The sequence below is a fragment of the Strigops habroptila genome, chromosome 1 (assembly GCF_004027225.2).
Source record: "Strigops habroptila isolate Jane chromosome 1, bStrHab1.2.pri, whole genome shotgun sequence".
NCBI classification, from domain to species: Eukaryota; Metazoa; Chordata; class Aves; order Psittaciformes; family Psittacidae; genus Strigops; species Strigops habroptila.
Window position 1 is genome coordinate 40648120 of NC_044277.2, and position 21650 is coordinate 40669769.

General features: G+C 36.0%; 1 protein-coding gene across 4 annotated transcripts in view; it reads left to right on the plus strand.

Annotated features, from left to right (window-relative positions):
- Positions 1-5091: 5091 nt before the first annotated feature.
- The window catches only part of RB1CC1 (RB1 inducible coiled-coil 1), a 59703-nt gene continuing 43144 nt past the window's right edge, over positions 5092-21650 (plus strand). For 2 of the 4 annotated variants that reach the window (XM_030494007.1, XM_030494094.1), the window contains exons 1-5: positions 5092-5208; positions 7075-7202; positions 9608-9734; positions 10000-10170; positions 20575-20777. In XM_030494007.1, coding sequence (XP_030349867.1) covers positions 7132-7202; positions 9608-9734; positions 10000-10170; positions 20575-20777 — 572 coding nt within the window. In that variant the 5' untranslated portion in view covers positions 5092-5208; positions 7075-7131. Of the gene's footprint in view, positions 5209-7074; positions 7203-9607; positions 9735-9994; positions 10171-15856; positions 15912-20574; positions 20778-21650 lie in introns of those variants that run through there. The other 2 variants (XM_030494267.1, XM_030494183.1) reach the window with 2 other exon arrangements.

Here is a 21650-nt window from a genome sequence, read left to right on the forward strand (position 1 = left end):
GGAGCTTAAGCGTGTTTCCTGGTTGCTCTGCAGAACTGCAGCTTGGCTCTTGTGTTGGGTGGAAAAGACTTGCTTTACTGACCAGCAGCTGAGTTTGAGAGCTGTTAACACACTGACTGTTGGAGATGGTGTAATTAAGTAACCGCCTCTGTGCCTGTTGCACATCTCCACACAGTATAAATAGAGCTCCAGATGGCACCTTACAGATGTCAGGGATTGACAGCCTTTCTTTAAGACTACATTGTGCCTTGAACATGAGATTTAGAGTCTTTGATGTAAAGTGGTAATGGGAGATAGGATCTCCACCTGGAGTAACATGTATCTTAGCAATTAGATATGGTCTTCTGGTTAAATTTGTTTTGGAGGAGCAGTGGATGAAATTATTCTCTGCAACTAGGTCAGGAGGAGTGCTACTATTTATTCATCACATAACTTAGGCTATTTTTTTGAAAAGTTCTACTTCTAAGTTTGTTATGTGCCTTTTTAAAGCATGTTTCCTTTCAACACTTGGTTGTCCAGATAAAGGGATGCATTTGCATTGTGTTTTAGCAACAGAAATGGCTTAGTTTCTAAACGCATTAGTAATGAATGTTTGCCCTCATAATGAGGTCATTTTGTCTGTTCTTCTGGTGGTATTTGTCTTCTGCAAGATTAAGATATTTCTGGTTAGAGGCATAGGTTGCAGTATTGAAGAAAGCTGCTTGAAGTCTGCTTTTAGACATGATCTTATGACTAACATGAAGGAAGGTGTTTGTTTCCTTAAGTTCAGCTTCAGTCCCTGTGTTAATTTTCCTTTGATAGTAGGATTTATGCACTATAAAATCCTTTGCTTATGAGGTGAGATGTGCAAGTTAGAGCAAGAGAACATTTTTTGAGAAGGGCACCAGAAAAAATAAAGCAACTAAAGGTAGAAGGCAGGTTTGCATAAGGAAACAAAATGAATTGAAAGGAACATTATGCATTAGTCTTGTAGTTTTGTCTATTATAGAGTTGCCTAAGTTGAAATGAAACAGGAACTCCTGCTTTAAAAAGGCAAGAGAGAAAGGTGAAATCACAGGAATTGCAGCATCTCAAAGTCAAAGCTTAAGATTTGCTGTATGGAAATGAAGCACGGCTTAATAAGATGTTAATGCACCCCAAAGTTGGTGCTCCATCTCCATAGGTAATAAAGGTATAATCTCCTTGAGGGGATATGTTCTCCGGATCAGATACTCAGTGAATGAGGAATAGCACTTCAGTCTTTTAAGCACGTGACAGACTTGTCAGCCTTTGCCTCAGATGAATTGCCCTTTTGACAGGCAGGAATTCTGTGGTGGTGTCCTGTGAGGTACCTGACCTTTGTAATGTCATGACTTTATGACTCATACTGGAGGCACTGTTACCTGCAGTATAGCCTCAGCTGGTCTGCAGTAAACTTCCTTTATTAGCAGCATATAGATGATGATCATATCAAGCTATGTGAATGTAATAATTGGCAATGTGGAACTGCAGTCTTCTGAGTGAGCAGCGATAGTCTTGCCTTGCTTAGGTAGTTAAGCTAGTTTTGTCTGTCTGCTGTCAGTTGAGCCCCTTCCAACCTAGAATTCCGTATGGGGGGGAAAGAGTTTGGGCCTCTTGGGCCTCTGTGACCTGGGAGATGAAGCATTGATAAGTATGACACTTAAAGATGTAAAGAAGTACTTCCCCAGGCACAAAAAGCAAGGCACCTTATACTGCTGGTGTGTTGCTGTTGTAAAAGGTGGAATTTTAAACCACTGGGTTTAAAAGAAAGCCATGACTTTGGCATAATTAAGTGTAAATTCCAGGGAGTTGAAGAAAAATGTATTAACATATTCATTTGCTTAAGTTTAGCTTGTATTCCAGTTTATAAAGGAGGCATGGGAAATGACATATCAAAAACGTGCATAAATGTAAATAGAGATATCGTAGAGGAAACTTAGTGACTTTAAAACGAAGTTGGTAATGCCCCTTTAAACCCAAACAGCATAAATGTTGATTTCTATCTTTGTCCTACACTGAATGCCATGTTTCAGTGTTTGTGTAGCTGGAAAGAATCATACCATGAAACAACAGAACAGTCAGAATTTAATAATGGAGCAGGGATTCTGCTCTTAAGGGCAGAAATGGTTAATGTAGCCATAGGATTATTAGTGGAGTGCTGTGAAACTCATGACACCCTACAGTAAGTACAAAACGGAGCGCTTTGTAAACAGACATTCATTTTTTACAGATGTAACAATGAGCACGTTCTGAACTAAATAAAATACATTTAAAAACTTCTAAACGTGTGTTGAAAGTACTGATCAACACAGTCCTCAAAAGTACTTGGTTGTTGAGTTTATATGGATAGGGAAAGCTTGCAGTACTTTCGTAAAGTGAAGCTATGGCATTGCAATGTAAACACAATGTAGAACAGTCAGATAAATGTTACAACCAGCATGATGTATTCATAGCTGGTTTTAGTGTTTTGTTAGCTAATGTAACACGAATTATTTCTGGAAGCTTTTCTACTTAGTACTATTCTTACTTTCTTTTTTTTCATCTCATTCTTTTCCTTATATTCATACCTTCCATCTTCTTTCTGCTCTGGCAGCTGCTACAGAAATTTTCTTTTCAAATTTTCAGCTTTTTTTTTTTTTTTTATGGGATTGTTCATTCAAACTTCCATCCCATAATTTGAAGTATCTAGTTTATATGATAGCACAGATCTAATACAGCAGGTTACACAGTTCAAACAAATAATCTGTATGGATTAGTCATTTTGTTACAGTTTGTCTGATTACATAGTTAGCAGTTCTGTCTTCAGTAGTTGTCAAATCTTGTAATTGTTTGCCCTCTATTAAAATGAATTAAAATAATTTCAGCAATGTAAATCTAGAAAGCTTGAAATTTGTAATACTCTGTTACAGTGTAATGCTGAAAAAGACTGAAATTCTTTTAAGTGGCCTGTTGAGGTAATACAAACAGAAGGATATATATGTGTTTATGGATATATTCTGTTGAAACTTAATGGTGCCTGACTTTCACTCCAAGCTTATGTTAAAAACTCCTGTTACTGCTGAATCATAATATTCTTGAATATTGGGAACAAACTTAAAGGCTAATTTGTTATATGTAGCTGACCTTGCTCGTAATAGTCTGCTGTAAGCTGATACTGAAAAGAGATTTAGGGGACTGTGACTGGTTTTCGTGTGTCTTCCCCTTTAACTAATCATGGACTTTGTTAGCCAGGCTCAGCAGATGTTGTCTGGAGATGCAAGACTAGGGAGAGCTCTCAAAATTCAGTTTCTTCTGTGTTGTGTAAACAGGCAGCTGGAGAGAGGCCCTTGTCATAGTCCTGCTGAAGGGAGGGCTGCAGACTGCCTTTATTGGGCACCAGTGAATTTGCAGGAGAGCTTGGTGTTAAAGGCACATACTCTCAGAAACCTTCCTTCACACGGTTCCTCTGTTCTTGGAGGTACTCACTGAAATTTGGCAACTTTGGGAGTAGGTGAATTCTACTTTTTTTTATTATTATTATTATTTTTTTTTTTCTTTAAAGTAACCCAATATAAATTTGTCCTGCCTGTGTAAGGGTAGTTCTGTTCCCTCAGCATTGTTTGTTGAAATGTTGGATGGAAAAAACAGCACTTGTTTATTAATTTCTTAATCGTTGCAGAGGAATTAGAAGAATAGAGATTGTAGTGCTGTGATCCTATTTTGTGGCAGAAGTGTTTCAGTAATTTCTAGTTATTCATGTTAATGTGCATTACTTTGATCTGAAGCAAGTATTCATAAATTTATTTTGCCAAAGTACAACTACTGACTGCTCATAACTAAACAAAAGCGACATTTCAGTCACTGGTTTTCCAGTGGTGGTGCTTAAACACATTGCTTTTTTCCTTTTTGTTGCACTTGCGCTTTGACAAGGTGATGTGTGTGCATTTTGCATAGGAGTAAAGAGGGAGCAGACAGGAGGGAGGAAGATGAAAGCTCAATTAACAGGCTAATAAAGTTCTGTTTGTTCCATGCATGTAAAATACATGTAATAGTTGCATAATTTTTTCCTTTATCATAAGGCTTTCAAATTTGGGATGAAGTGTTTTTGATTTGCTGTTAGGAGCGTGAGTTGTATAAAATGATTTACACGTTCTAATGGTTTTCAGGCTTTAGCAAACCTATTTTTAGTAATGGATTATCACTCTTTATAGTACCTGATCATCTTCTCAGAAAGCTTGCTAGGGCATTAACATGATCAAAACAATGCTTGTTTGCAGTTTGGAGTTTGATTGTGCACTTGCCTGATTGTCCTGAGCCCAACTGCTTATTGCTGCCTTCCTTGCCAAGGGCTCCTTCTCCTTTGGCACTACTACTTAACTGACAGCAGTTAAAATGAAGTAGGGTAGCCTAAAAGACCCACCTTTGCTGATCTGGCTCATTTTGATTGTTGTAGTTTCCATTGTAGTTTAAACAGCAGTTCTGGGAGAGGAAGCCCCTGGCAAGGATGCCAGTGACAAGCAGCTGGGAATGGTAACATCTTCAGTTTGTTTAAAGAAACAAAACAAACCCTCACATCTAACAAATGTTTTGTAAGTAAGTGAATGGTTTAGCAAACAAGGTCGTCTTGTTACAAGTAAGGAAAGCGATGCCGATTCCTGCAGGAATCTGTTGGGTACAACTTCAGGAAAAGGCTGTTAATTCGACAGCAGTATCATGTGTACCTTTTTACATGGGATTTTCTTAGATAAGTTGCATTTTGTTATGACTTTATTGCTCTTAGCATCATCGTGTCAGCATTCTGTTCTGAAAAATGTGTTCAGTTAATGGAAATACAAGCAGTTCTTTTTAGTGAACTAAATTTACCTTCTTGTAAGTACTGAAGAATATCACTAATGGTTATTTTAAAGCAAACTTACGGACAAAAACATTAAGGTATGTAGCAGTTTTGAGCAGACTTGTAACTGGATAGCACTGTTAATTAAAAATATACTACCACATAATTATTCTTTCTAGCATTGACATACGCTGATTTCTGGGTTAGATGCAATGGTGACCATAAAATCCTGATATTTTGATAATACCTGTAATTGCGTTCTTTATCTTTTCATTGCAGATCTTCTCTGGCTTTAAACAGCCATGCTACTCCATTGCCAAAAATCAAGTGAAGCGAATGCATGTATTTATTCCCCTCTTGAATTTGAAGTTGGTAGCTCTGTATAGTGCCTGAAGGTAAATCTTTTTTTTGCTTCAAGTTTAAAAGTTTGAGTCTGCTGATGTACACATGGCAGATGCTGTCATAAATTTTGATCTTGATAATATATTCTCTTGATAACATTTTTTTTTCTTTTTTCTTCTTTTTTATGTTTTAAATAGCTTTAGTGTTAAGGTATGAAGGGATAAACATTTGATTAAAATTTCATTTTATGTACGCGAGATTCCAGACAGATTGACTTCAGCTTGGAAAGTAATGTTTATATGAAAACTTATATGGGCAAAACTCACATAGTGTCTATGATGCTATACAAGCCTCTTACTCACCTTAGGTGGAAAAGAGGTATTTTTGGTGAGGGATAGTCACTTTAAGCATTGTAGTATTTAACATATCTTTCTAATTCTTCCTGGACAGTCCCAAAAATACCTTCTGTGAAAAACGTCTTTACACATGATATTGATTCTGAAACCTAGGCCAAAGAATTCAGTAATAAATTATTCCTAGCTTGTTCATAGCGTTCATCAGTTTTTGTCTGTTTAATAACTTTGGTTTATAGAGTATATTCTTCTTATTCCAATATAAATTGAAACTTGTGCCAGGGAATGCAGTAGAGTTCAAGTGCAAGGACAACTGATCTCAATTCAGATGAAATTATGTAACTAGGGGTTTTTTTATTTGATATAGTTCTGTTTCTGAAGCCTTGTTGTGAAAATGCATGTTTCAACTAGTTTATGTACTATAATTAAGGCTTGAAAACTGCGTGGAAAGCCACTGTCTTGGAAGAAAGCTCTTTTGACTTTCTGGAATTATTATTCTGGTAAAACCTCTCCCCCCTCCACATTTTAATGGTGTTTTGTCAAAGAGAGAAATGCAAATTCAGACTCATTTTAGAATAATACAATAAGCTGTGTAGACCTTGTGTGCGTGTCGTGTTCATATTTCAGGGAAAGAGGGTCTTACATTTTCTGTGAAGTAATTTAATCCCAAAAGTTTTTATCGTTTTTATAACGATAAAAGAATATTGCTCAGTGGCCAAAACTTTTATAGCTTAACTTTTCATAACTCCTTCCACATCAAAAAAATTTCCGGTCATTAGTGACTGCAGTGCTAGTTGTACTTCTGTAGCAGCTTTGTTAGTGTGGAGGAAATTATTCATAAACTTCCGAGCTCCTATAGAGGAGAAGAGTAAAAGGCTCAGAAGTATGGAGTATTTCAGTGATAAAATCTCAAGATTAAATCTCAGTGTTTTAAAAAGCAGGTCAAAGTTTTTCATGTTATATGCACTGGAAAAATGTGTACTTATAGTCACTCATCTAGGTGCTTATAGGGCACAGGACTGAAAATGCATCCCCAAGTGTTCATTCAAGTTCATTCACAGCTAGTGCCGAAAACAGAGGAAAATGTTTTTTTAAATTGTTACTTAATTATGGAGAAGTACAAAAAGACAGACTTTGTAGCTGTAAGTTGAGGAATGAATACTTACAGCATAGATCATGCTGCTGTTTGTAAAATCTACAAAAGATGTCTGGAATTGACTGTATCTGGGCCTTCAAAAAATGAGAAAGCCAGGTAATGAGCTGAGATGGTGGCTTTGTTATTTTCCTGAGTGTATATTTTCATGTGTTTTTCTAACCGTCTGCGTATGCAGAGGCTTACCTTGCCCATATTTCTGGTGAGAGGAGCATGTGTATGTTTAGTATTAGATAAAGAACTGTGGAATGTGGGAGCTGATGCATTCACCTACTACATAAGTGTTGTGTGTTTTTTTGTTTGGTTTGGTTTTTCGGGTTTTTTTTCCCCAGAAGCATGTAGATGTGTCTTTTGTAACTCATGTGGAACTAACACTTTGGTTTGTGTTTTTTTTATTTATATTTTTCCCCCAGTTTCTAAATGATTTTAGCAGTGGAAGTTCTAAACTTCAGAGACCTAAAGAAATCATCATGAAGCTATATGTATTTTTGGTCAACACTGGAACTACCCTTACCTTTGATACGGAACTTGCTGTACAAAAGTAAGAAAGTAAAGTAATTGTGTGCTGCTTAAAATTAAAATAAAAAAGTATAAATACTTTTTTGTATACTGAGTTCAGGAGAGATGATAGTTACTTTTTACATGTAGTTGTCTTCTAGGTTTTCATGTATTTGAGTGAATTTGGGTTCTTTTTAATTTTTATTTATTTATTTATTTAATTAGCATGTTCAGTGGCTTGCAGATGATTGTGTGTGTTTGAGGTCCCACAAAAGAGCAGAGAGGTTGTTTACTTTCTGGGGCAGTGACAGAGCATGGCCTGCTCTTAGCTGAGTCTGATGTTACATTTGGTGCTTTTTGGAAAAAAACTGTCAGAATGACTCCTGATCTTCTGTGACCTTTTATTTAGGATTCCTCTGTAGAAGGTTTATTTTTTTCCTGACTAGCATCACAGAAGCAATCCTGCAGATAGCTCTTTCTCCTGTCAGTATACATTCATCCTGAGGAAAATGTACACTCTCTAGTATTTTTAGATTGCATGCTAAAGAACCAGTATGTAGGTTTTTGTCCCATATCCAGAATGGGTAAAAGTTGCTTCTGTCACATGTTGTAAGGCTCCAAAATGTTTTACAGCATTTTGTATATAAAACATGAACTTCCGAATGCCCAACTGCCTGAAACGTGAGCAATGTTACAGAATCACAGTTAAGTCCCGGAAACTTTGCTATATTTATTTTTTTCACTGCACATTAAAAGCATCTTTCTTTTAGAAAGGTCTAAATATACTAGGTGTGTCATTTTTCCTTGTTCTCTTGTGGGACTCTGATCTAATAAGTAAATAATGTGTTGTGATAGTCCATACATCTTGGAGCTAGCAAGGGCCAAGCTTACCTGCTGTATTCATATTCTATTAGTGATGAATGAGTTGCAAGTAATTGTGCTATAAAGGCTTCTACCATGTTTTTTGTGCTCAAATCCATTGAATCCCTGTTTGTAATTTTCATGATTCAACAAATGAATCTGGATTTTGAAACTTGTTTGGGGTGGAAGGGCACCAAGACTGTCTATGCTGTATGCTCCTCTGCCAAGTCTGCTGACACTCGGCATGTAATAGTGTTTCATCTAAACCGTTGTGGATGTACTGGGTTGTTTGCAGATGTGTCAGCACCTCCATATGCTGTCTGGTACAGTGAGATACTCTGTTCCTAAATCATGGTGAGTGAGGTACAGCATCTGAACTGCCAGACTAGGCATCTAATAGTCTGGTACAGGCTGACTTTTGCTCAGTTGGATAGTTCTTTGAGAAAGAAGCTTTCCAGTGGCTGAACCACACAAAATTGAAGACTCTTCAGTTGAACAGTTAAACTTTTTATTCCCTATATTTGTATATATATGCTCTTTCTAGCAAGACTGTTTCCTGGGTTCTTTGCCTGTCTCCTGGAAAGGCCAAGCTATATACTTCCCAAAGATAATGGAGATGATAGGTGAATGGTTACTGTAACACAGCTAGTGAGAACAAGCTTGTGCTCATGAGATGTTTGTAGTGAATTCATGATGTCATATTGAATCATGGTTATTTTAGATAATTGATCTTTTTTTCAAGTAACATATAGCCAGTTATATCAAAACCATTGATGCTTATATTGATTATTCACTTGATACTATGAAGCTTTTTAATATCTTTGCACAGGGACTACCCCAGTGTGTTATAGTTTGGGTCAGTTACTGTATCATAATAGTAAATTCTTGTTTAGTTTATTGTTTGTCTGTATCTTCCAAGACAAAGTCTAGAACTGTCTAAAATAAGCAGTAACATGAAGATGTCATCACTGAGAATTAAAGGTACAAGGGTGGTAAGTTAAACCAGGGATGGCTTATTGATCTGCTTTTTCTGCATTAAAAGTGTCTGTAATGTTTTTATGAATTTGTTGCATATGGATTGTTTAATTTCCTGTTAACTGCTCTATGTTACTTCACAAAAAGTGAATCAGAATTAATTAGGTGAAATTGTGTTACACATAATGAAGAGTTAATACTCTTGTTGTCATCTTTTAGGGCTTCAGTAAGTCAGCTGTGTGTTCATGAAGTATAAATTCAAAGAACATAGTATGGATTATACAGTTATTATCCTAAAAGCATAATGTGATGTAATCCAGAATTTCTGCATGGTGTAGGATCTTCTTGGAGAAAGATTGCTGATAAGTTACCAGTAATGTAGAGGCTGTCTTCTTTTAGCTGATAGCTTATTAGCTGGGTGTCCAGAATGCAACACATTATAACACTTACAAAACTTAAAAATGTGTCGTTGGGCAGAATAAAAAGTAGTAGTCCTTTAAAAAACAGTTCTGCTTCAACACAGGCAAGTCACCTCTGTCAGTTACAGGAATATGTAACATTAGAGGCACAAATCTGCTAATAATGCCCTCTTCCCATTTTTTTTCTTTCCAGTGTGGCTGATCTGAAACATGCAATTCAAACAAAGTATAAGATTGCCATTCAGCACCAAGTACTGGTTGTCAATGGAGGAGAGTGTATGGCACCAGACAGAAGAGTGTGTAGTTACAGTGCTGGAACAGTAAGTGCATACTGCATTCTTTGTCTAAACTGTCAGTTACAGGGGAAGGAAAGGATGTTTTACTGAGGGATTTTTAAGTATTTTTCTGTAGTGTATTGTTTGCTGTATTTCCTTGCACTGAGAAACAGATGTTTATGTATTGAGCTTATATGTGTAGATCGTAACATAATCCTTAAGACACTTTACCCACATGATGAGGTAATCGGTGGTTGAACAGTATGTTGCTTTTACTCAGTGTTTATTTTCATTTTCTTCTTGAGTGTAGGATACCAACCCAATATTTTTATTCAACAAAGAAATGATCTTGTGTGAACGTCCACCAGCTATCCCCAAAACTACATTTTCAGCAGAGAATGAGATGGAATTGAAAGTAGAAGAATCTCTCATGATGCCTGCAGTGTTTCATACGGTAGCGTCGCGGACACAACTTGCAGTGGTAAGTAAATTCTTACTGTTCTTGCACAGAAGGAAAATAACTTTTTTTTTATGTCGAAGGGGAAGCTTGATATAAATTATGAAATAGTTTGTTCAAAAGACAGTAAGGATGGTATGTATATTAGTGCTGATGTATTCTTCAGAGCCTTTGTCTTGGAAGTTTCAAGGTAGGTATTGAAATGTGCTTGCTTCTTCAGCATGTTCAGAGCTTCTTTCGAAAGTGTACTGTATGTAATACAGCTTTTATGGATGCGTATGTTTACAGCACTTGCAAAATGAAAGCAATCTGTTTGCTTTGGATCCATGCCTTAACGCTCTGCCTTATTTTCAGTGTCTTCAGTCTGCCTCAACCTGAAAACAGAAAAGTTACGTTGCAAGTGTTGTTAACCCAAGTAGAAATTTTTTAAAAGCTCCTTGCCAAGCTTCTATTTCATCTGATATCAAAACAACTGCTGAGGAATTAATAAAATTAAGCTTCCATTTCCTAAAATTCAGGTCTCTTATGGAGTGCTGGCTTTTAGTTACATAGAAACAAACTTGTCAGAATTCCAATTTGATTACTTCTGTATTATTTCGGTAGGGCGAAATAGGTCCCTGCAACGTGTTAGTAAGGTATAAAGTGTGCATGCCATAGGAGCGGCCACTTGTTTGAGAGAGTGACAGAATGCCTTCAGTAGCTGGACTGATTGCTTTTCTTCATGTTAGGAAATACTGCCCTCATTTTCCTTTTAAAATTTTGCATTTAAATGTGTTAAATTTTGTCACATCTGAACTTCCAATGGCTGGGAAGTGACAAGTGGTTATATATAGCACTTACCACAAAAGAAATAGTAATATATAGTTCTAGCGTGTTGTCTTGGTAATAAAGTTTCTTAGTTTCAGTAGCAACTTTAATACAGTCCAGAAGAATATTTAGCACTTGTAGTGGCTTGTTTTTAATACTGTACAGCTGAATTCAGAGAAAAGTGCTAAATCTTGCATATAGTACAGGAGTGTTTTTGTTTTCCCCCTTGGCCTTCTGACGTGTCAGGAGGAGGAAAGTTAGCCTGGATAATCTGACCTTGACATACTATCAGATTTAAGGCAAGGACTGAGTCCAGTAGATTCTCTTGCTGTCTCTGCCACCTGTTGACAGTTACTCCTGATTTAGTAAATAGGACCTTGAGTTATTAGGGATCTGTGAATTGCGTGATCGTCATACAGAGAAGAGGGGATATCAATGTGAATTCAGCTAGGAGTGGGAGGTTTTCATTTGTGCTCATTGAAGAGTGTGAGGATTCTGAGTTTGGCAGCTGAAACTGAAAGTGCTTTAAAACAATTTTTTCTGAGTTAAGAGGATGTTTTAAAAGTCAGCAAGACTGGTATCTGCTAAATGCTTAACATTGATTTGATAGGAAGTGGGGGCTGTAGTAATTACTACGGTCTTCATCATGTTTTGCATAGGTGAACGGAAGTGAAAGGTGGTGGTACTTAGTTTCACATTTCTCATTGTTGATACTTTATCTTGTTTCTTCATGCCATCCCTGATTTTGCGGTCTTGAAGATTTTTAATTTTGGTTTTGATCAGGCGAAGTTAGTGTACACTGATAGAGTAGATTTCTCTGGAGTAAGCTTTTTATATTCCAGGAGTTTTATTAAAAAAAATACCCTCACTTAGTTGAAAAGCATTGTTAGTGCTACCTTCTCTTTGCCCTTGATTCTAAAGGATGTACTAATATGCAGAGCAAGCAAGTTTATTGCGGTGTTTCTGCTTTTAAATTAATTGTTTAGATATTTACTGGTTCAGTAAAGATCTGGTTTCAGTTCTTTTGTAAGAGAAGCCATATTTCAGAAACACTCTTAAAGGTCTCTGCGTGGAGCACAGCTTTTATTGGCCAACTGGAGCTGTAATATTTAGCTAGAGACTGAAAAGTTTATCTAGAGAGAGTAATCCCGAGATGATTTGCAAGAAGAAAATAAACCCTTCCATTGATGGCACCTATTAATATTATTATGGGATGGGGAGAGAAATTTACTATCTAGAGGTCTGTAAGCATGTATCTGAGGAGAATGGAGGTTTTATTTTTAGCCTGTAGAGTTATCTGGAAAGACATTATTGTCTGTTCCCCACTTCTTCCAGTTTTTCCCTGCTTGTCGACAGGCTACAATGATAGTAGAATCTTTTGTGAATGACTTAGAAATTTATTTAAAGATTAAATGGGTAGTAATAATTGTAAATCTGATACACCTTTACAACCACAGTGAAATTTATCCAAGATTTTAAATCTTTCAAAGCTGTAGCCTCTGTATTAGGCTGCGAAAATGCACTGAGTACTACTTCGGGAGGTCAGGAGAATGAGAAAACCATCTTATATAGTGGAAGATTAGTAAATAGGCTGTCATAACTTGAGATGTACCAAGGTGTAAAAATTGTATAAAGGAGTATTGAAGTATTATACTAAAGCAGTTTTTCATGATGCCTGCTTGAAGCATATTGAACAGTTAATTCAAAAGAAACTGAGGAAGGACTGGAAATGTGGTCAGAACATTAATCTTCTTCATGGTTCACCATAAGCCTCTTGTCTGGGAGGAAGAGGGAACATGGGATATTAATCTTTCTCAAAATTGATTAAGATCTGGGGGGGAGCTAAAAAGGCTCTGAACTTCCATAGCTGTGAGATTGATACATCCAGAGCCACACTGAGAGTACTGTACAGGAGACTTCCTGCAAAATGGGCATGCAAAATCTGCCTTATAATGATCCAAGCTGTGTCTTTTTATTAATTTTAGAGAAACAGTAACCTGCTTTACCAGAAAAGCAGAGTGGTGGTACTTGATGGAGAGATTTTGCCTGTCGTAATTATTTAGAGCAGTTTAATTGATTAATATTTACAACTAATACATGATTAAAATGTTTTGTAGTAGCAAAATGAAAGTTGCAATCTAAATCATTGCATAATCAGTAATAGGCAAACTCATGTGGAAGATAATGAATATTTCAGGGTGTGAAGACTTTTATTTCTATTTTGTTTCTCTGTCATTTTAAGCCTGCCTGAAAACTGTTGAATTTAATAATGTTTTTTGGTATCTCAGACTTGAACTGTATACTACCTGGCAGCTATGCTTTAGAACTGTATGAAAGGTATAGTTTTTTAACCTTACCTTACTTTGAACCTGATTCCTACTGTGGAGAAAGGGGACAGATATTTTTGATTCACTTTTCTGATACTTTCTTTGTATGTATTGGTATATGGCCATTAACCTTTTTTCTCACAATAACAAATAGTTCTAGATTTTCCTTTAAGAAATACTTCTATTAATCCATGCCTTTATTTCCTCTCCCTTGTGTTTTTGCCTGTCTGAAACTGACCATTATTGATTTAAATTCTGCTTTTGCTTTTTATGTTGGTTTTTTTTTTTTGCCATAATTTTCAGATATCCTTAGTTACTATTCAGGTATAAACAAAAGTCATCTTTTAGCTCACAGCTGAGGCCCTGGCATTCTTATAGCCTTTTGTACATATACGTATAGAGTATAGGTATATGTAAAAGCAGCCTTCCCCCCCCCCCCCCCCAACTGAAACTAATTTCATTAACTTACATATATCCTTTTTTAGATTTTAATACCTCCTAACCAAAGATTATTCCTGTGGGAAACTTATTACCTCCTGTTTGGTTTTTCACAGTACAATAATTATCATATCAACGTACCTCAGTTTTTTCTTCTTGCTTTCATGATTTCAACATCTATACAGATTTTCCCAAGTTCTTTTTCATTACATGGGATCTCATTATGTAGAATTCACGGTATAAAAATTGGGTAGCTTTAGATAAGCTATGTCTGTTAGCATAACTTGTTCCTTTACTAATTAAACTGAAATCCACACGTCGTATGTGGCATGATGTCTTTGTTTTATAAGGCTTTTTTACCAGATCCTTTATGGTCAGTGTTTGTTACATCTACTGACTGGCTTTTAAATCCAGTTCCAGCAACTTTCTAAGCCTGTTTTCATTTTCTGTCCCAGTATCTTAGTTTCCCTTTGACTAAATATTGTACTTTTGAGATGTCTGTGCCTAAAGGATTGCAGCTTGCCTTTTCACAACTAGTCTGTTTTCCCACCTCTCTTCCAGTTCAGCAGTTTTGTCCTTGAGCTGCAGTATGTGCACAGAGTGTTTGCAAAAAGTTACATACACACCACCTTAGAAGACAAGCTGTTCTCTACACAGGACATTGTGCTATAAGCTACATTATGTGAATATTGTCATATCTTGTGGTCTTTTACACTGCTTAAAATAGTTTCTGGTACCTCAGCCTTTTAAAAAGTACTATTTATTTTCTTTTAGTGATCTAACTGAAGTTCCTGTGTTATTTCTCCCAGAAAGGCTATTGGAAACTTGGGCTTTCTATTAGTAGGTGTGTTCTGCATTTCATGTGATGCTGCTGTTGTCATCATCAAACTGTCAGTTCTGGTCAGTTTTTATTTGAGGAATGGGAATGAGGATGAGAAACTCTGTGGTCACTTAATTTGGTTGCATAAAACCACGGCTGTAAGCCATAGTACCTAGCTCATTCTCGGTTTAGTTCTAAATACTTCATAATACTTCAACCAAGAAGTATAATCATGCTTCCTGAAAGCTGTGTATCTATTATTTAGAGAAAAGCAGTTTTGAGACCCTCTGGAAAAGAGTTACTTTAAAATGTTAATGTTCTTTAAGGCATTGTAGTGTTTACAAGAGTTGTGTAGCCAAATTAGTGCTATTCATTCTTTTCATCTAAATTATTAGTCTAATAGCCAGACACACTTCTAGCTCCTTCACAGAAGTCCACATTTCTTTGTGACTGAGATTAGTGATCAATCTCATAATTTTTTAAAGTAGTATAGCTGGGTGGAGTTAAAATGGAGTAGGTTGTAGTTAGGTATACTAAAAGATCTAGCATTTGTTTTGGTTGGCCTTTGTAACCAGAATTGTTAGATCAAGCTTTTTGAAAATTCACCAGGAGAAAAAGGATTTGGGTGGCTTGTATCAAGCTAGTAGAAATTATCACTTGGCTTGTACCATGGTTTGATTTTCTGGCTGTGATGGTTTATATCAGCTTGTTGGTATTTTTTGGGAGGGGAGGCGAAATTTTGCCGCTTAACTTCTCCAAGCCCGCTTTTAATGTTGTAGTGAAGAGCTAGTGAAAACAGTACTGAAGAAAAACTCATTAAACTGTGACTTACAGAACAACTTATTAAGTATTATGCTGATGAAATAAATACTTTCCGAGTATGTAATAAGTTATGAGCTGCGTGGACAAATGTCCAAAGCATGCAGTCACCAAAAATGGCCACTGTTAAGGGGGAATGGAATAATCAGCTGTCTGATGAAAGGAGAGAAATCACAGTGAATTGTTCCAATCATAGGTTTTAAAAACTGAAATCTTAAAGTGGTTAGTCTAGTAGCTTTACCGGTGTTTTAGTTGGAGATTTATGAATTGGAGATAATGGTCTTGGTTACTATCTTTGATAAGCAAGAAAAGTTACCTATTGTGGAAGCATTTATCTGCTGTTACAGAGTATAGATGTGTGTAATTTTGCTTTCTAGGATCTTCTTTGTTGGCCTGAGGTTGATTTTTAGGGTGATTGAAACCTGTAAGGAGCCCTTTTTACAGGATTTCAGACACATGGCAATAGAGGACTTTGATGACTTGTTTCCTTTTACCACAGGGTTGTAGAGAATGGAAAGAACCCTGCATTTCGTGAGAACTTTTGTTCTTTAGAGGTAAGTCCAAAGACCACTCAAGACAAACAGACCTTCCTTTCATTCAGATGAGCAGAATTACAACAACAGGATGCAAAGACAAAGTCCTGAAATTGATGGAAAACACTCTATCAGTTAATTTCTGTTTTAGATAAAATGCACTTTATTGCTTCTACTGATTTGTGTTGAGACATATTAAACAAAAGTAATTATAATCAGAAGAATGATCTAAATTTTAAGTTATGATGATCGAAGGAAGTAGTTAAAGTAAACATTCTGTTAAAGCACCTAGCTAAAGATAGAAGTCTTTCTGGTGGGCCTGTGAATTTCTTGACAAATTAGGAGGTGAAGATGCTTTCATTTACTCTTCAATGTAACAGCAAGTTGAGATTAGCCTGGATTTGTCTGGTCTTGTACTGGTAGTGGTGCATCTTGAGGTCCCTGTTCCAGTGGTATGATGAAGCTGTCAGTGTTCTAGGTATGCTGATATAACTGAGTAAGATGGATGTAGCTCTACGAGGCAACTGAAGTAAATTTTTATGCTTTGTGATCCATTGGGCGTCTGCCAATTACCCTGCATGTGGATTTGTGAAAAATCAATGACAAAAGTAAGCCTGTTGTTAGGCAGGTTTCATTTTCTCTGCTGGAGCTGGCAACTTTACTCAGAAGTGTTAAAACATATGTTGGGTTGCACGCCTTTATTTATATGCTTGACATAATTTGGTTTTTAGACTTTATTAATTTAGCAGAGAGCTGCTTAATTCTTTTCTGCATGCAGACATAACCAGTTACTTGAAATAGATTGGTGTTGATCCTTCTAAAGTAGCCTGAGGAGGTCTCTGCAGAAATGTTGTCTATGGACGTGTCAGGAAGAGCAAGCCAAATCACTTGAAGATGTATTTCAGTAGTGATGGAATGATATGAAAGACATAATCTATGTAGCTTTTAATTTCTTAATTTCTTTTAAGCCACATAGATATTTCCAAGGGAAGCAAAATGCTTTACCACTTCATTTTCTTGCTGCACACCCTCACATTTTGAAAGCAGGCTTGTAAGTTTGACTGAAACTGTGTTTTCTTCTTGACCCCTCCATGCAGCATTAGAAAATAAAATAATGGTCTAACACTGTTTTTGTTCCCTGCACTGTTATCTGCTTGGTATAGTCTAAGACTGAAACAGTTCTGATAGGTGGACAAATAGTTACTCCATGTGGTTTGAAGTTTGAATCCTAGGAGTCCAAGTAAATATTTCTAACACAGTAATATTCTTTACTATTTGAAAGTAATGAGCTTATTTCATGACATGGCCTAAGAAACCAGCATCAAAAGCAGTACTGAGTTCTTGCGAACTCTAGTTGTATTCAGGTTCATCCATGTAAACAGAATTCTACTGCTTGTCGTCCGTACGTACCCCCCCCCCCCCGAGAGAATTCTTTGGCACATGGGTACAGATGTAAAAATAACTTTGAGAGGGTGATAATAAGTAATGCTGTTGTAATATCTTGCATATGCGCCCTGAAACAGCCATGTATCTGTTTAGTTGTACAATTTCATTTATAATATATTAGCTTACAGGTAACTTTGAAAACATGTTATTTGAAAGAAACTTATCTATTTTTTTTAGGCTAATTAATTTTGAGCTTAACGTTAGTTCAGTTTGAGTTCTAAATAGTTCAGAAAGTGTTTTATCTCTCAGTATCTTATTTATGATGCTTTCATAAGGGGAGTTTTTGTTTTAATGTCCCCTGTGTATACAACAAGGAGCTGTGGCTCATCAGACAATTGAATACCTGGTTGAATACTTAAATGGCGTTGGGGTATTTTTGCTTTTATATAACAGTTTCTTTGGGCATATCTCTGACAAATGACAAATACAACAAATATTTTGTCAAATGACAAATCCTGACACTTATTAGAATGCCCTTCTGTTACGTGGTTTCTAAAAAATAAACACTAATTTGCTGCTCTGGGAAATACTGTTTACTTTCACTTTTCTAGGAGTTGGGACACAAGCTTCTGGTTTGGTTAAATCTGTGTAAATTGCCACAGGTTAGCCTCGTAGATGCAGAGTGGCAGTGCTGGTCATCAGTAGTGTAACAAGCAGTCTCAATTGTGATGATCCATTTCTTCCCCCATCCCACCCCCCCAAAAAGAAAAAAAAAGATAATTGTTAACTTATGAATTCTGGTTTGTGTTTGCAAATGTTTTCTTGAGAAAACAACCTTGTTAAAACTAAAATCTTAAATTGACAACACTTAGGTTTTCAAGGCAGAATCAAGAATGACATATAATAAAGCTTCATAGGACAACACTAACTTTAACTTTCAACTTCCACTGTGAACATGAGAAGTAAATCTATCTAAAAAAGCAAACATTGGCCACTAGTTAGGAATATGTCTTAGGGTAGAAGGTCTGGTCATACCAAGCCTAGCGCATGCATTTCCTTATGAGACATTTGAGCTGTGCAGTGCTAAGTGAGTCTGTCCAAAGAAAAATAGAACTAAGAAAAAGCCTCTATGCAGGTCTTCTCCCACCTTCAAACAAAAAATGTTTCTTTAGAAGTCCAGTCTACTTTCCCCAGTAAACGGTGATATTCTCTTGAAGAAGCTGCATAAAAAGACTGTATGATCAGTTTTGATTTTGTAGAAGGCTTATATAGTTTTAGTCTTCAAACTAATGTGTGGTTCTAGATATGCTCTTGAGGAAGGGTGACTTGGGAAGAGAATAGGGTTTGTGAACTGAAAGTAAAATGCATGTGTACATTCCCAGGACATACATTAGAACACACTGGGGACATTCAGTTACCTTTTCAGCTTCATACTTTTTGTATATTTTTTAGTATATCTTAGGATAAACCAGCCTGTACTTTGGTTCTTAATATAATTGAGGAAGCAGAAATTCTGCTTTTTTATACGCTGTAGAATTTGCCTTTGAGTAACCTATATACAAAATGAACATTTCTTTATTATTTTCTTAATTTCAAATTGTCAACATTGCAATAGTCAACTTATGTGAATTTAAATTATTTAGATGAACTGGAGATAGTGCTAAAGTCTGCAAGTAATTTTCTTCAGACTATCTGAATGCTGTTCTGCTTGTTTTATTGGTTGATTTTGATTTAGGAAGTGAGAGCTCATGCAGCAGATGTGACCAAAGTTTAGAAAACAAGACAACAAATACCATCTTTACTATGACGTGAAATTTGTAGTAGCTTTTGATTTCCTTGGAGTTGCATGAATGAGTAAGTTTCTGTATTCATTGTTCATATGCTGGTAGTTTAAATACCAGTGATTTGAAGGACAGTGGAATTTTGTCATGCTGCTTAAGACAAGGCCTGGACTTTTAACAGAAGGGAAGGGTGTTCATAGCTTTCACGTTTTATCAATAATAATTCTGAAATATTTGGATAGAATGCTCTGCCGTTTTGTGGTTTGTTTCAGGAAGATAAGTTGTTGGGCTCTAAATTTTTTTGGATATCCATATGTGCTGCTAACCATGTGGTCAGCAGCAAATGCATTCTGAAGTGTACTGATGTGTTGGGTTTTTAACACTGCTTTTTCGCTGTATTTGTATAACCTGTTTCTCCTTGTATGGTTTTCTCACATGTACTATAGCAGAGGAAAGTTATACATTCAGTCCTAGTTTAGCAGTATGCTTGACTGGCAAAAAAGATTTTCTGTCTTGGAGGATAGGTAGATACTAAAACCCAACACACAGGTATGCTCAGGAGAATATATTCCATGTAGTATGTTATTGACAAAGTATCAAGCTGAAGAATTTATTGTGTGAATTTTGTTTTACTTTCTCATTTTGATGTTTGAGTAGTAGGCGCTTCGAGGGGGACAGCCTGTTTTCTTAAGTTGGTAAACTTTGTTACTCTTCCTACTAGTTAAAGCCTTGGAATTGAATATAATAGGCATTGCTGATAGTGCACTTTCAGTAAGATACGGTGCTTGTTATAGGTAGGTCTCTATTTTAACTCTGCCAAGTAGGATGTAATTTTTCACCTCTTCAGGTCAGTAAAATGCCTTTATGTCATCCAGTTCTTTAACAGAAAAGCTTCCACATTGGTTTGCATATACAAAGTTTCAGGGTGTATTTAGAGTTTTGTGGACTCTCTGCACTGCTGCTCATCATGTTGCATCTGGTTTATTAATCAGTGGAAGACTTCAGTTAATTATCTGTTGTGCTGTTTTCCTCATGGATCTCTTGCAACTGATGCACCTGCGCTTCTGCTGGCTGATCCTGCAATAGATTGTCTTGTTACGAGCTTCTGCCTGGCTCATCAATAGTTTTCTCCTTAATGGACCTTGTTTGCCAGCTCCTTCTCTCAGATTAATGCAAGCATTATTATTCATGTATGTGTGTGCTGAATATTTTATGTTAGCAGTATTTAATTTTATAAGGTTTTTTTGTAACTGCAACTTTCACCTGCCTGTTTTGAAAATATCTCTCAGTAAACAATCCATTTTTTTGTCATTATTTTTTAATTTAGAATAAAGTTTTGTTATTGTGGTGAAGTTTTAATGTGTACAGCCTTTTTAGCTATCTAAATTTAACACTTTCCATGTTAGTATTTTATAAATGACTCACTATAATGTTTCATATGGTTACCACAGTAGTAACCTGAAGTGATTTGCATTTTGTTGGATTTTTTTTATGTTTTTTGTTTTGTTTTCCCCCAGGAAATGTATGAGGTTGCCAAGAAACTTTGCTCCTTTTGTGAAGGTCTTGTACATGATGAACATCTTCAGCATCAAGGCTGGGCTGCCATAATGGCCAACTTGGAAGATTGTACATACTCTTACCAAAAACTCCTTTTCAAGTTTGAAAATGTATATTCAAGCTATTTGCAGTCCATAGATGATATCAAGTTGAAACTTACACAGTAGGTTTGCCATTAAATTCAGCCTCCATATCTGTATTTTAAACTTATTTTTTTGAGTATTGTATGTTTGGTCTGATTAATCAAGCATGTGTTTATTTGATTATGTGTCACAGAGAACATTGTTTATGTTCTATGCTAGTCACTGTTTTAACTGACATTTTTTTCCTTCTATTTGTCAGCACACAGAAACCTGCATTAAATTATGTGGAAGATATACTCATTAATGAACAGCTGTTTAAGAGCTGGAGTACTTCCAAATGTGCAGCAGAAACAGCTAGATGATAAATTTAAACATTAATCAACTTGTTAAAATGCGTATTTGCACTTTTGAATTAATTGTTTTTTAATACCCTTGAGCAGATACTAAGAATGATGATCTGTGGTCAAAGTATGAAGTCATAACACAAACTTTGGGTGTATATGTATAACTTTGGTTGTGAGTGTGTGCATATTTATGTATGTATGTATACTTGTGTCCTGCAAACTCTGGGTGTTACTTCAAGGAAGATCTTTGACATTTTTCTGGACATTATAGTTTGGTATTATGGTATTTATAGGAGTGCTTTGCCTAACAGAATGTAAGTGGATGTTGGATACTTAAATAAAATGGAAATATGTTTAAAAAAAAAAAAAAAAGTTTAACTTTGTAGCTTTTACTAACATATAGAAACTATTCAAACTCTGCAAAAGTACTTGGCCAGAGGACACTCAATTATTGCTAATAAGCACTGGTATCCATGCAGGCTGGAAACATAAAGTCCCAGTTGTGTGGTTAAAAAAAAAAAAAAAAAAAAGGAGGAGCATGTCTCAGTTAATCAAACTGTTTGCATTGTAAATATAAGTTAACTTGGAAGTTTAGAATAGCTCATATTC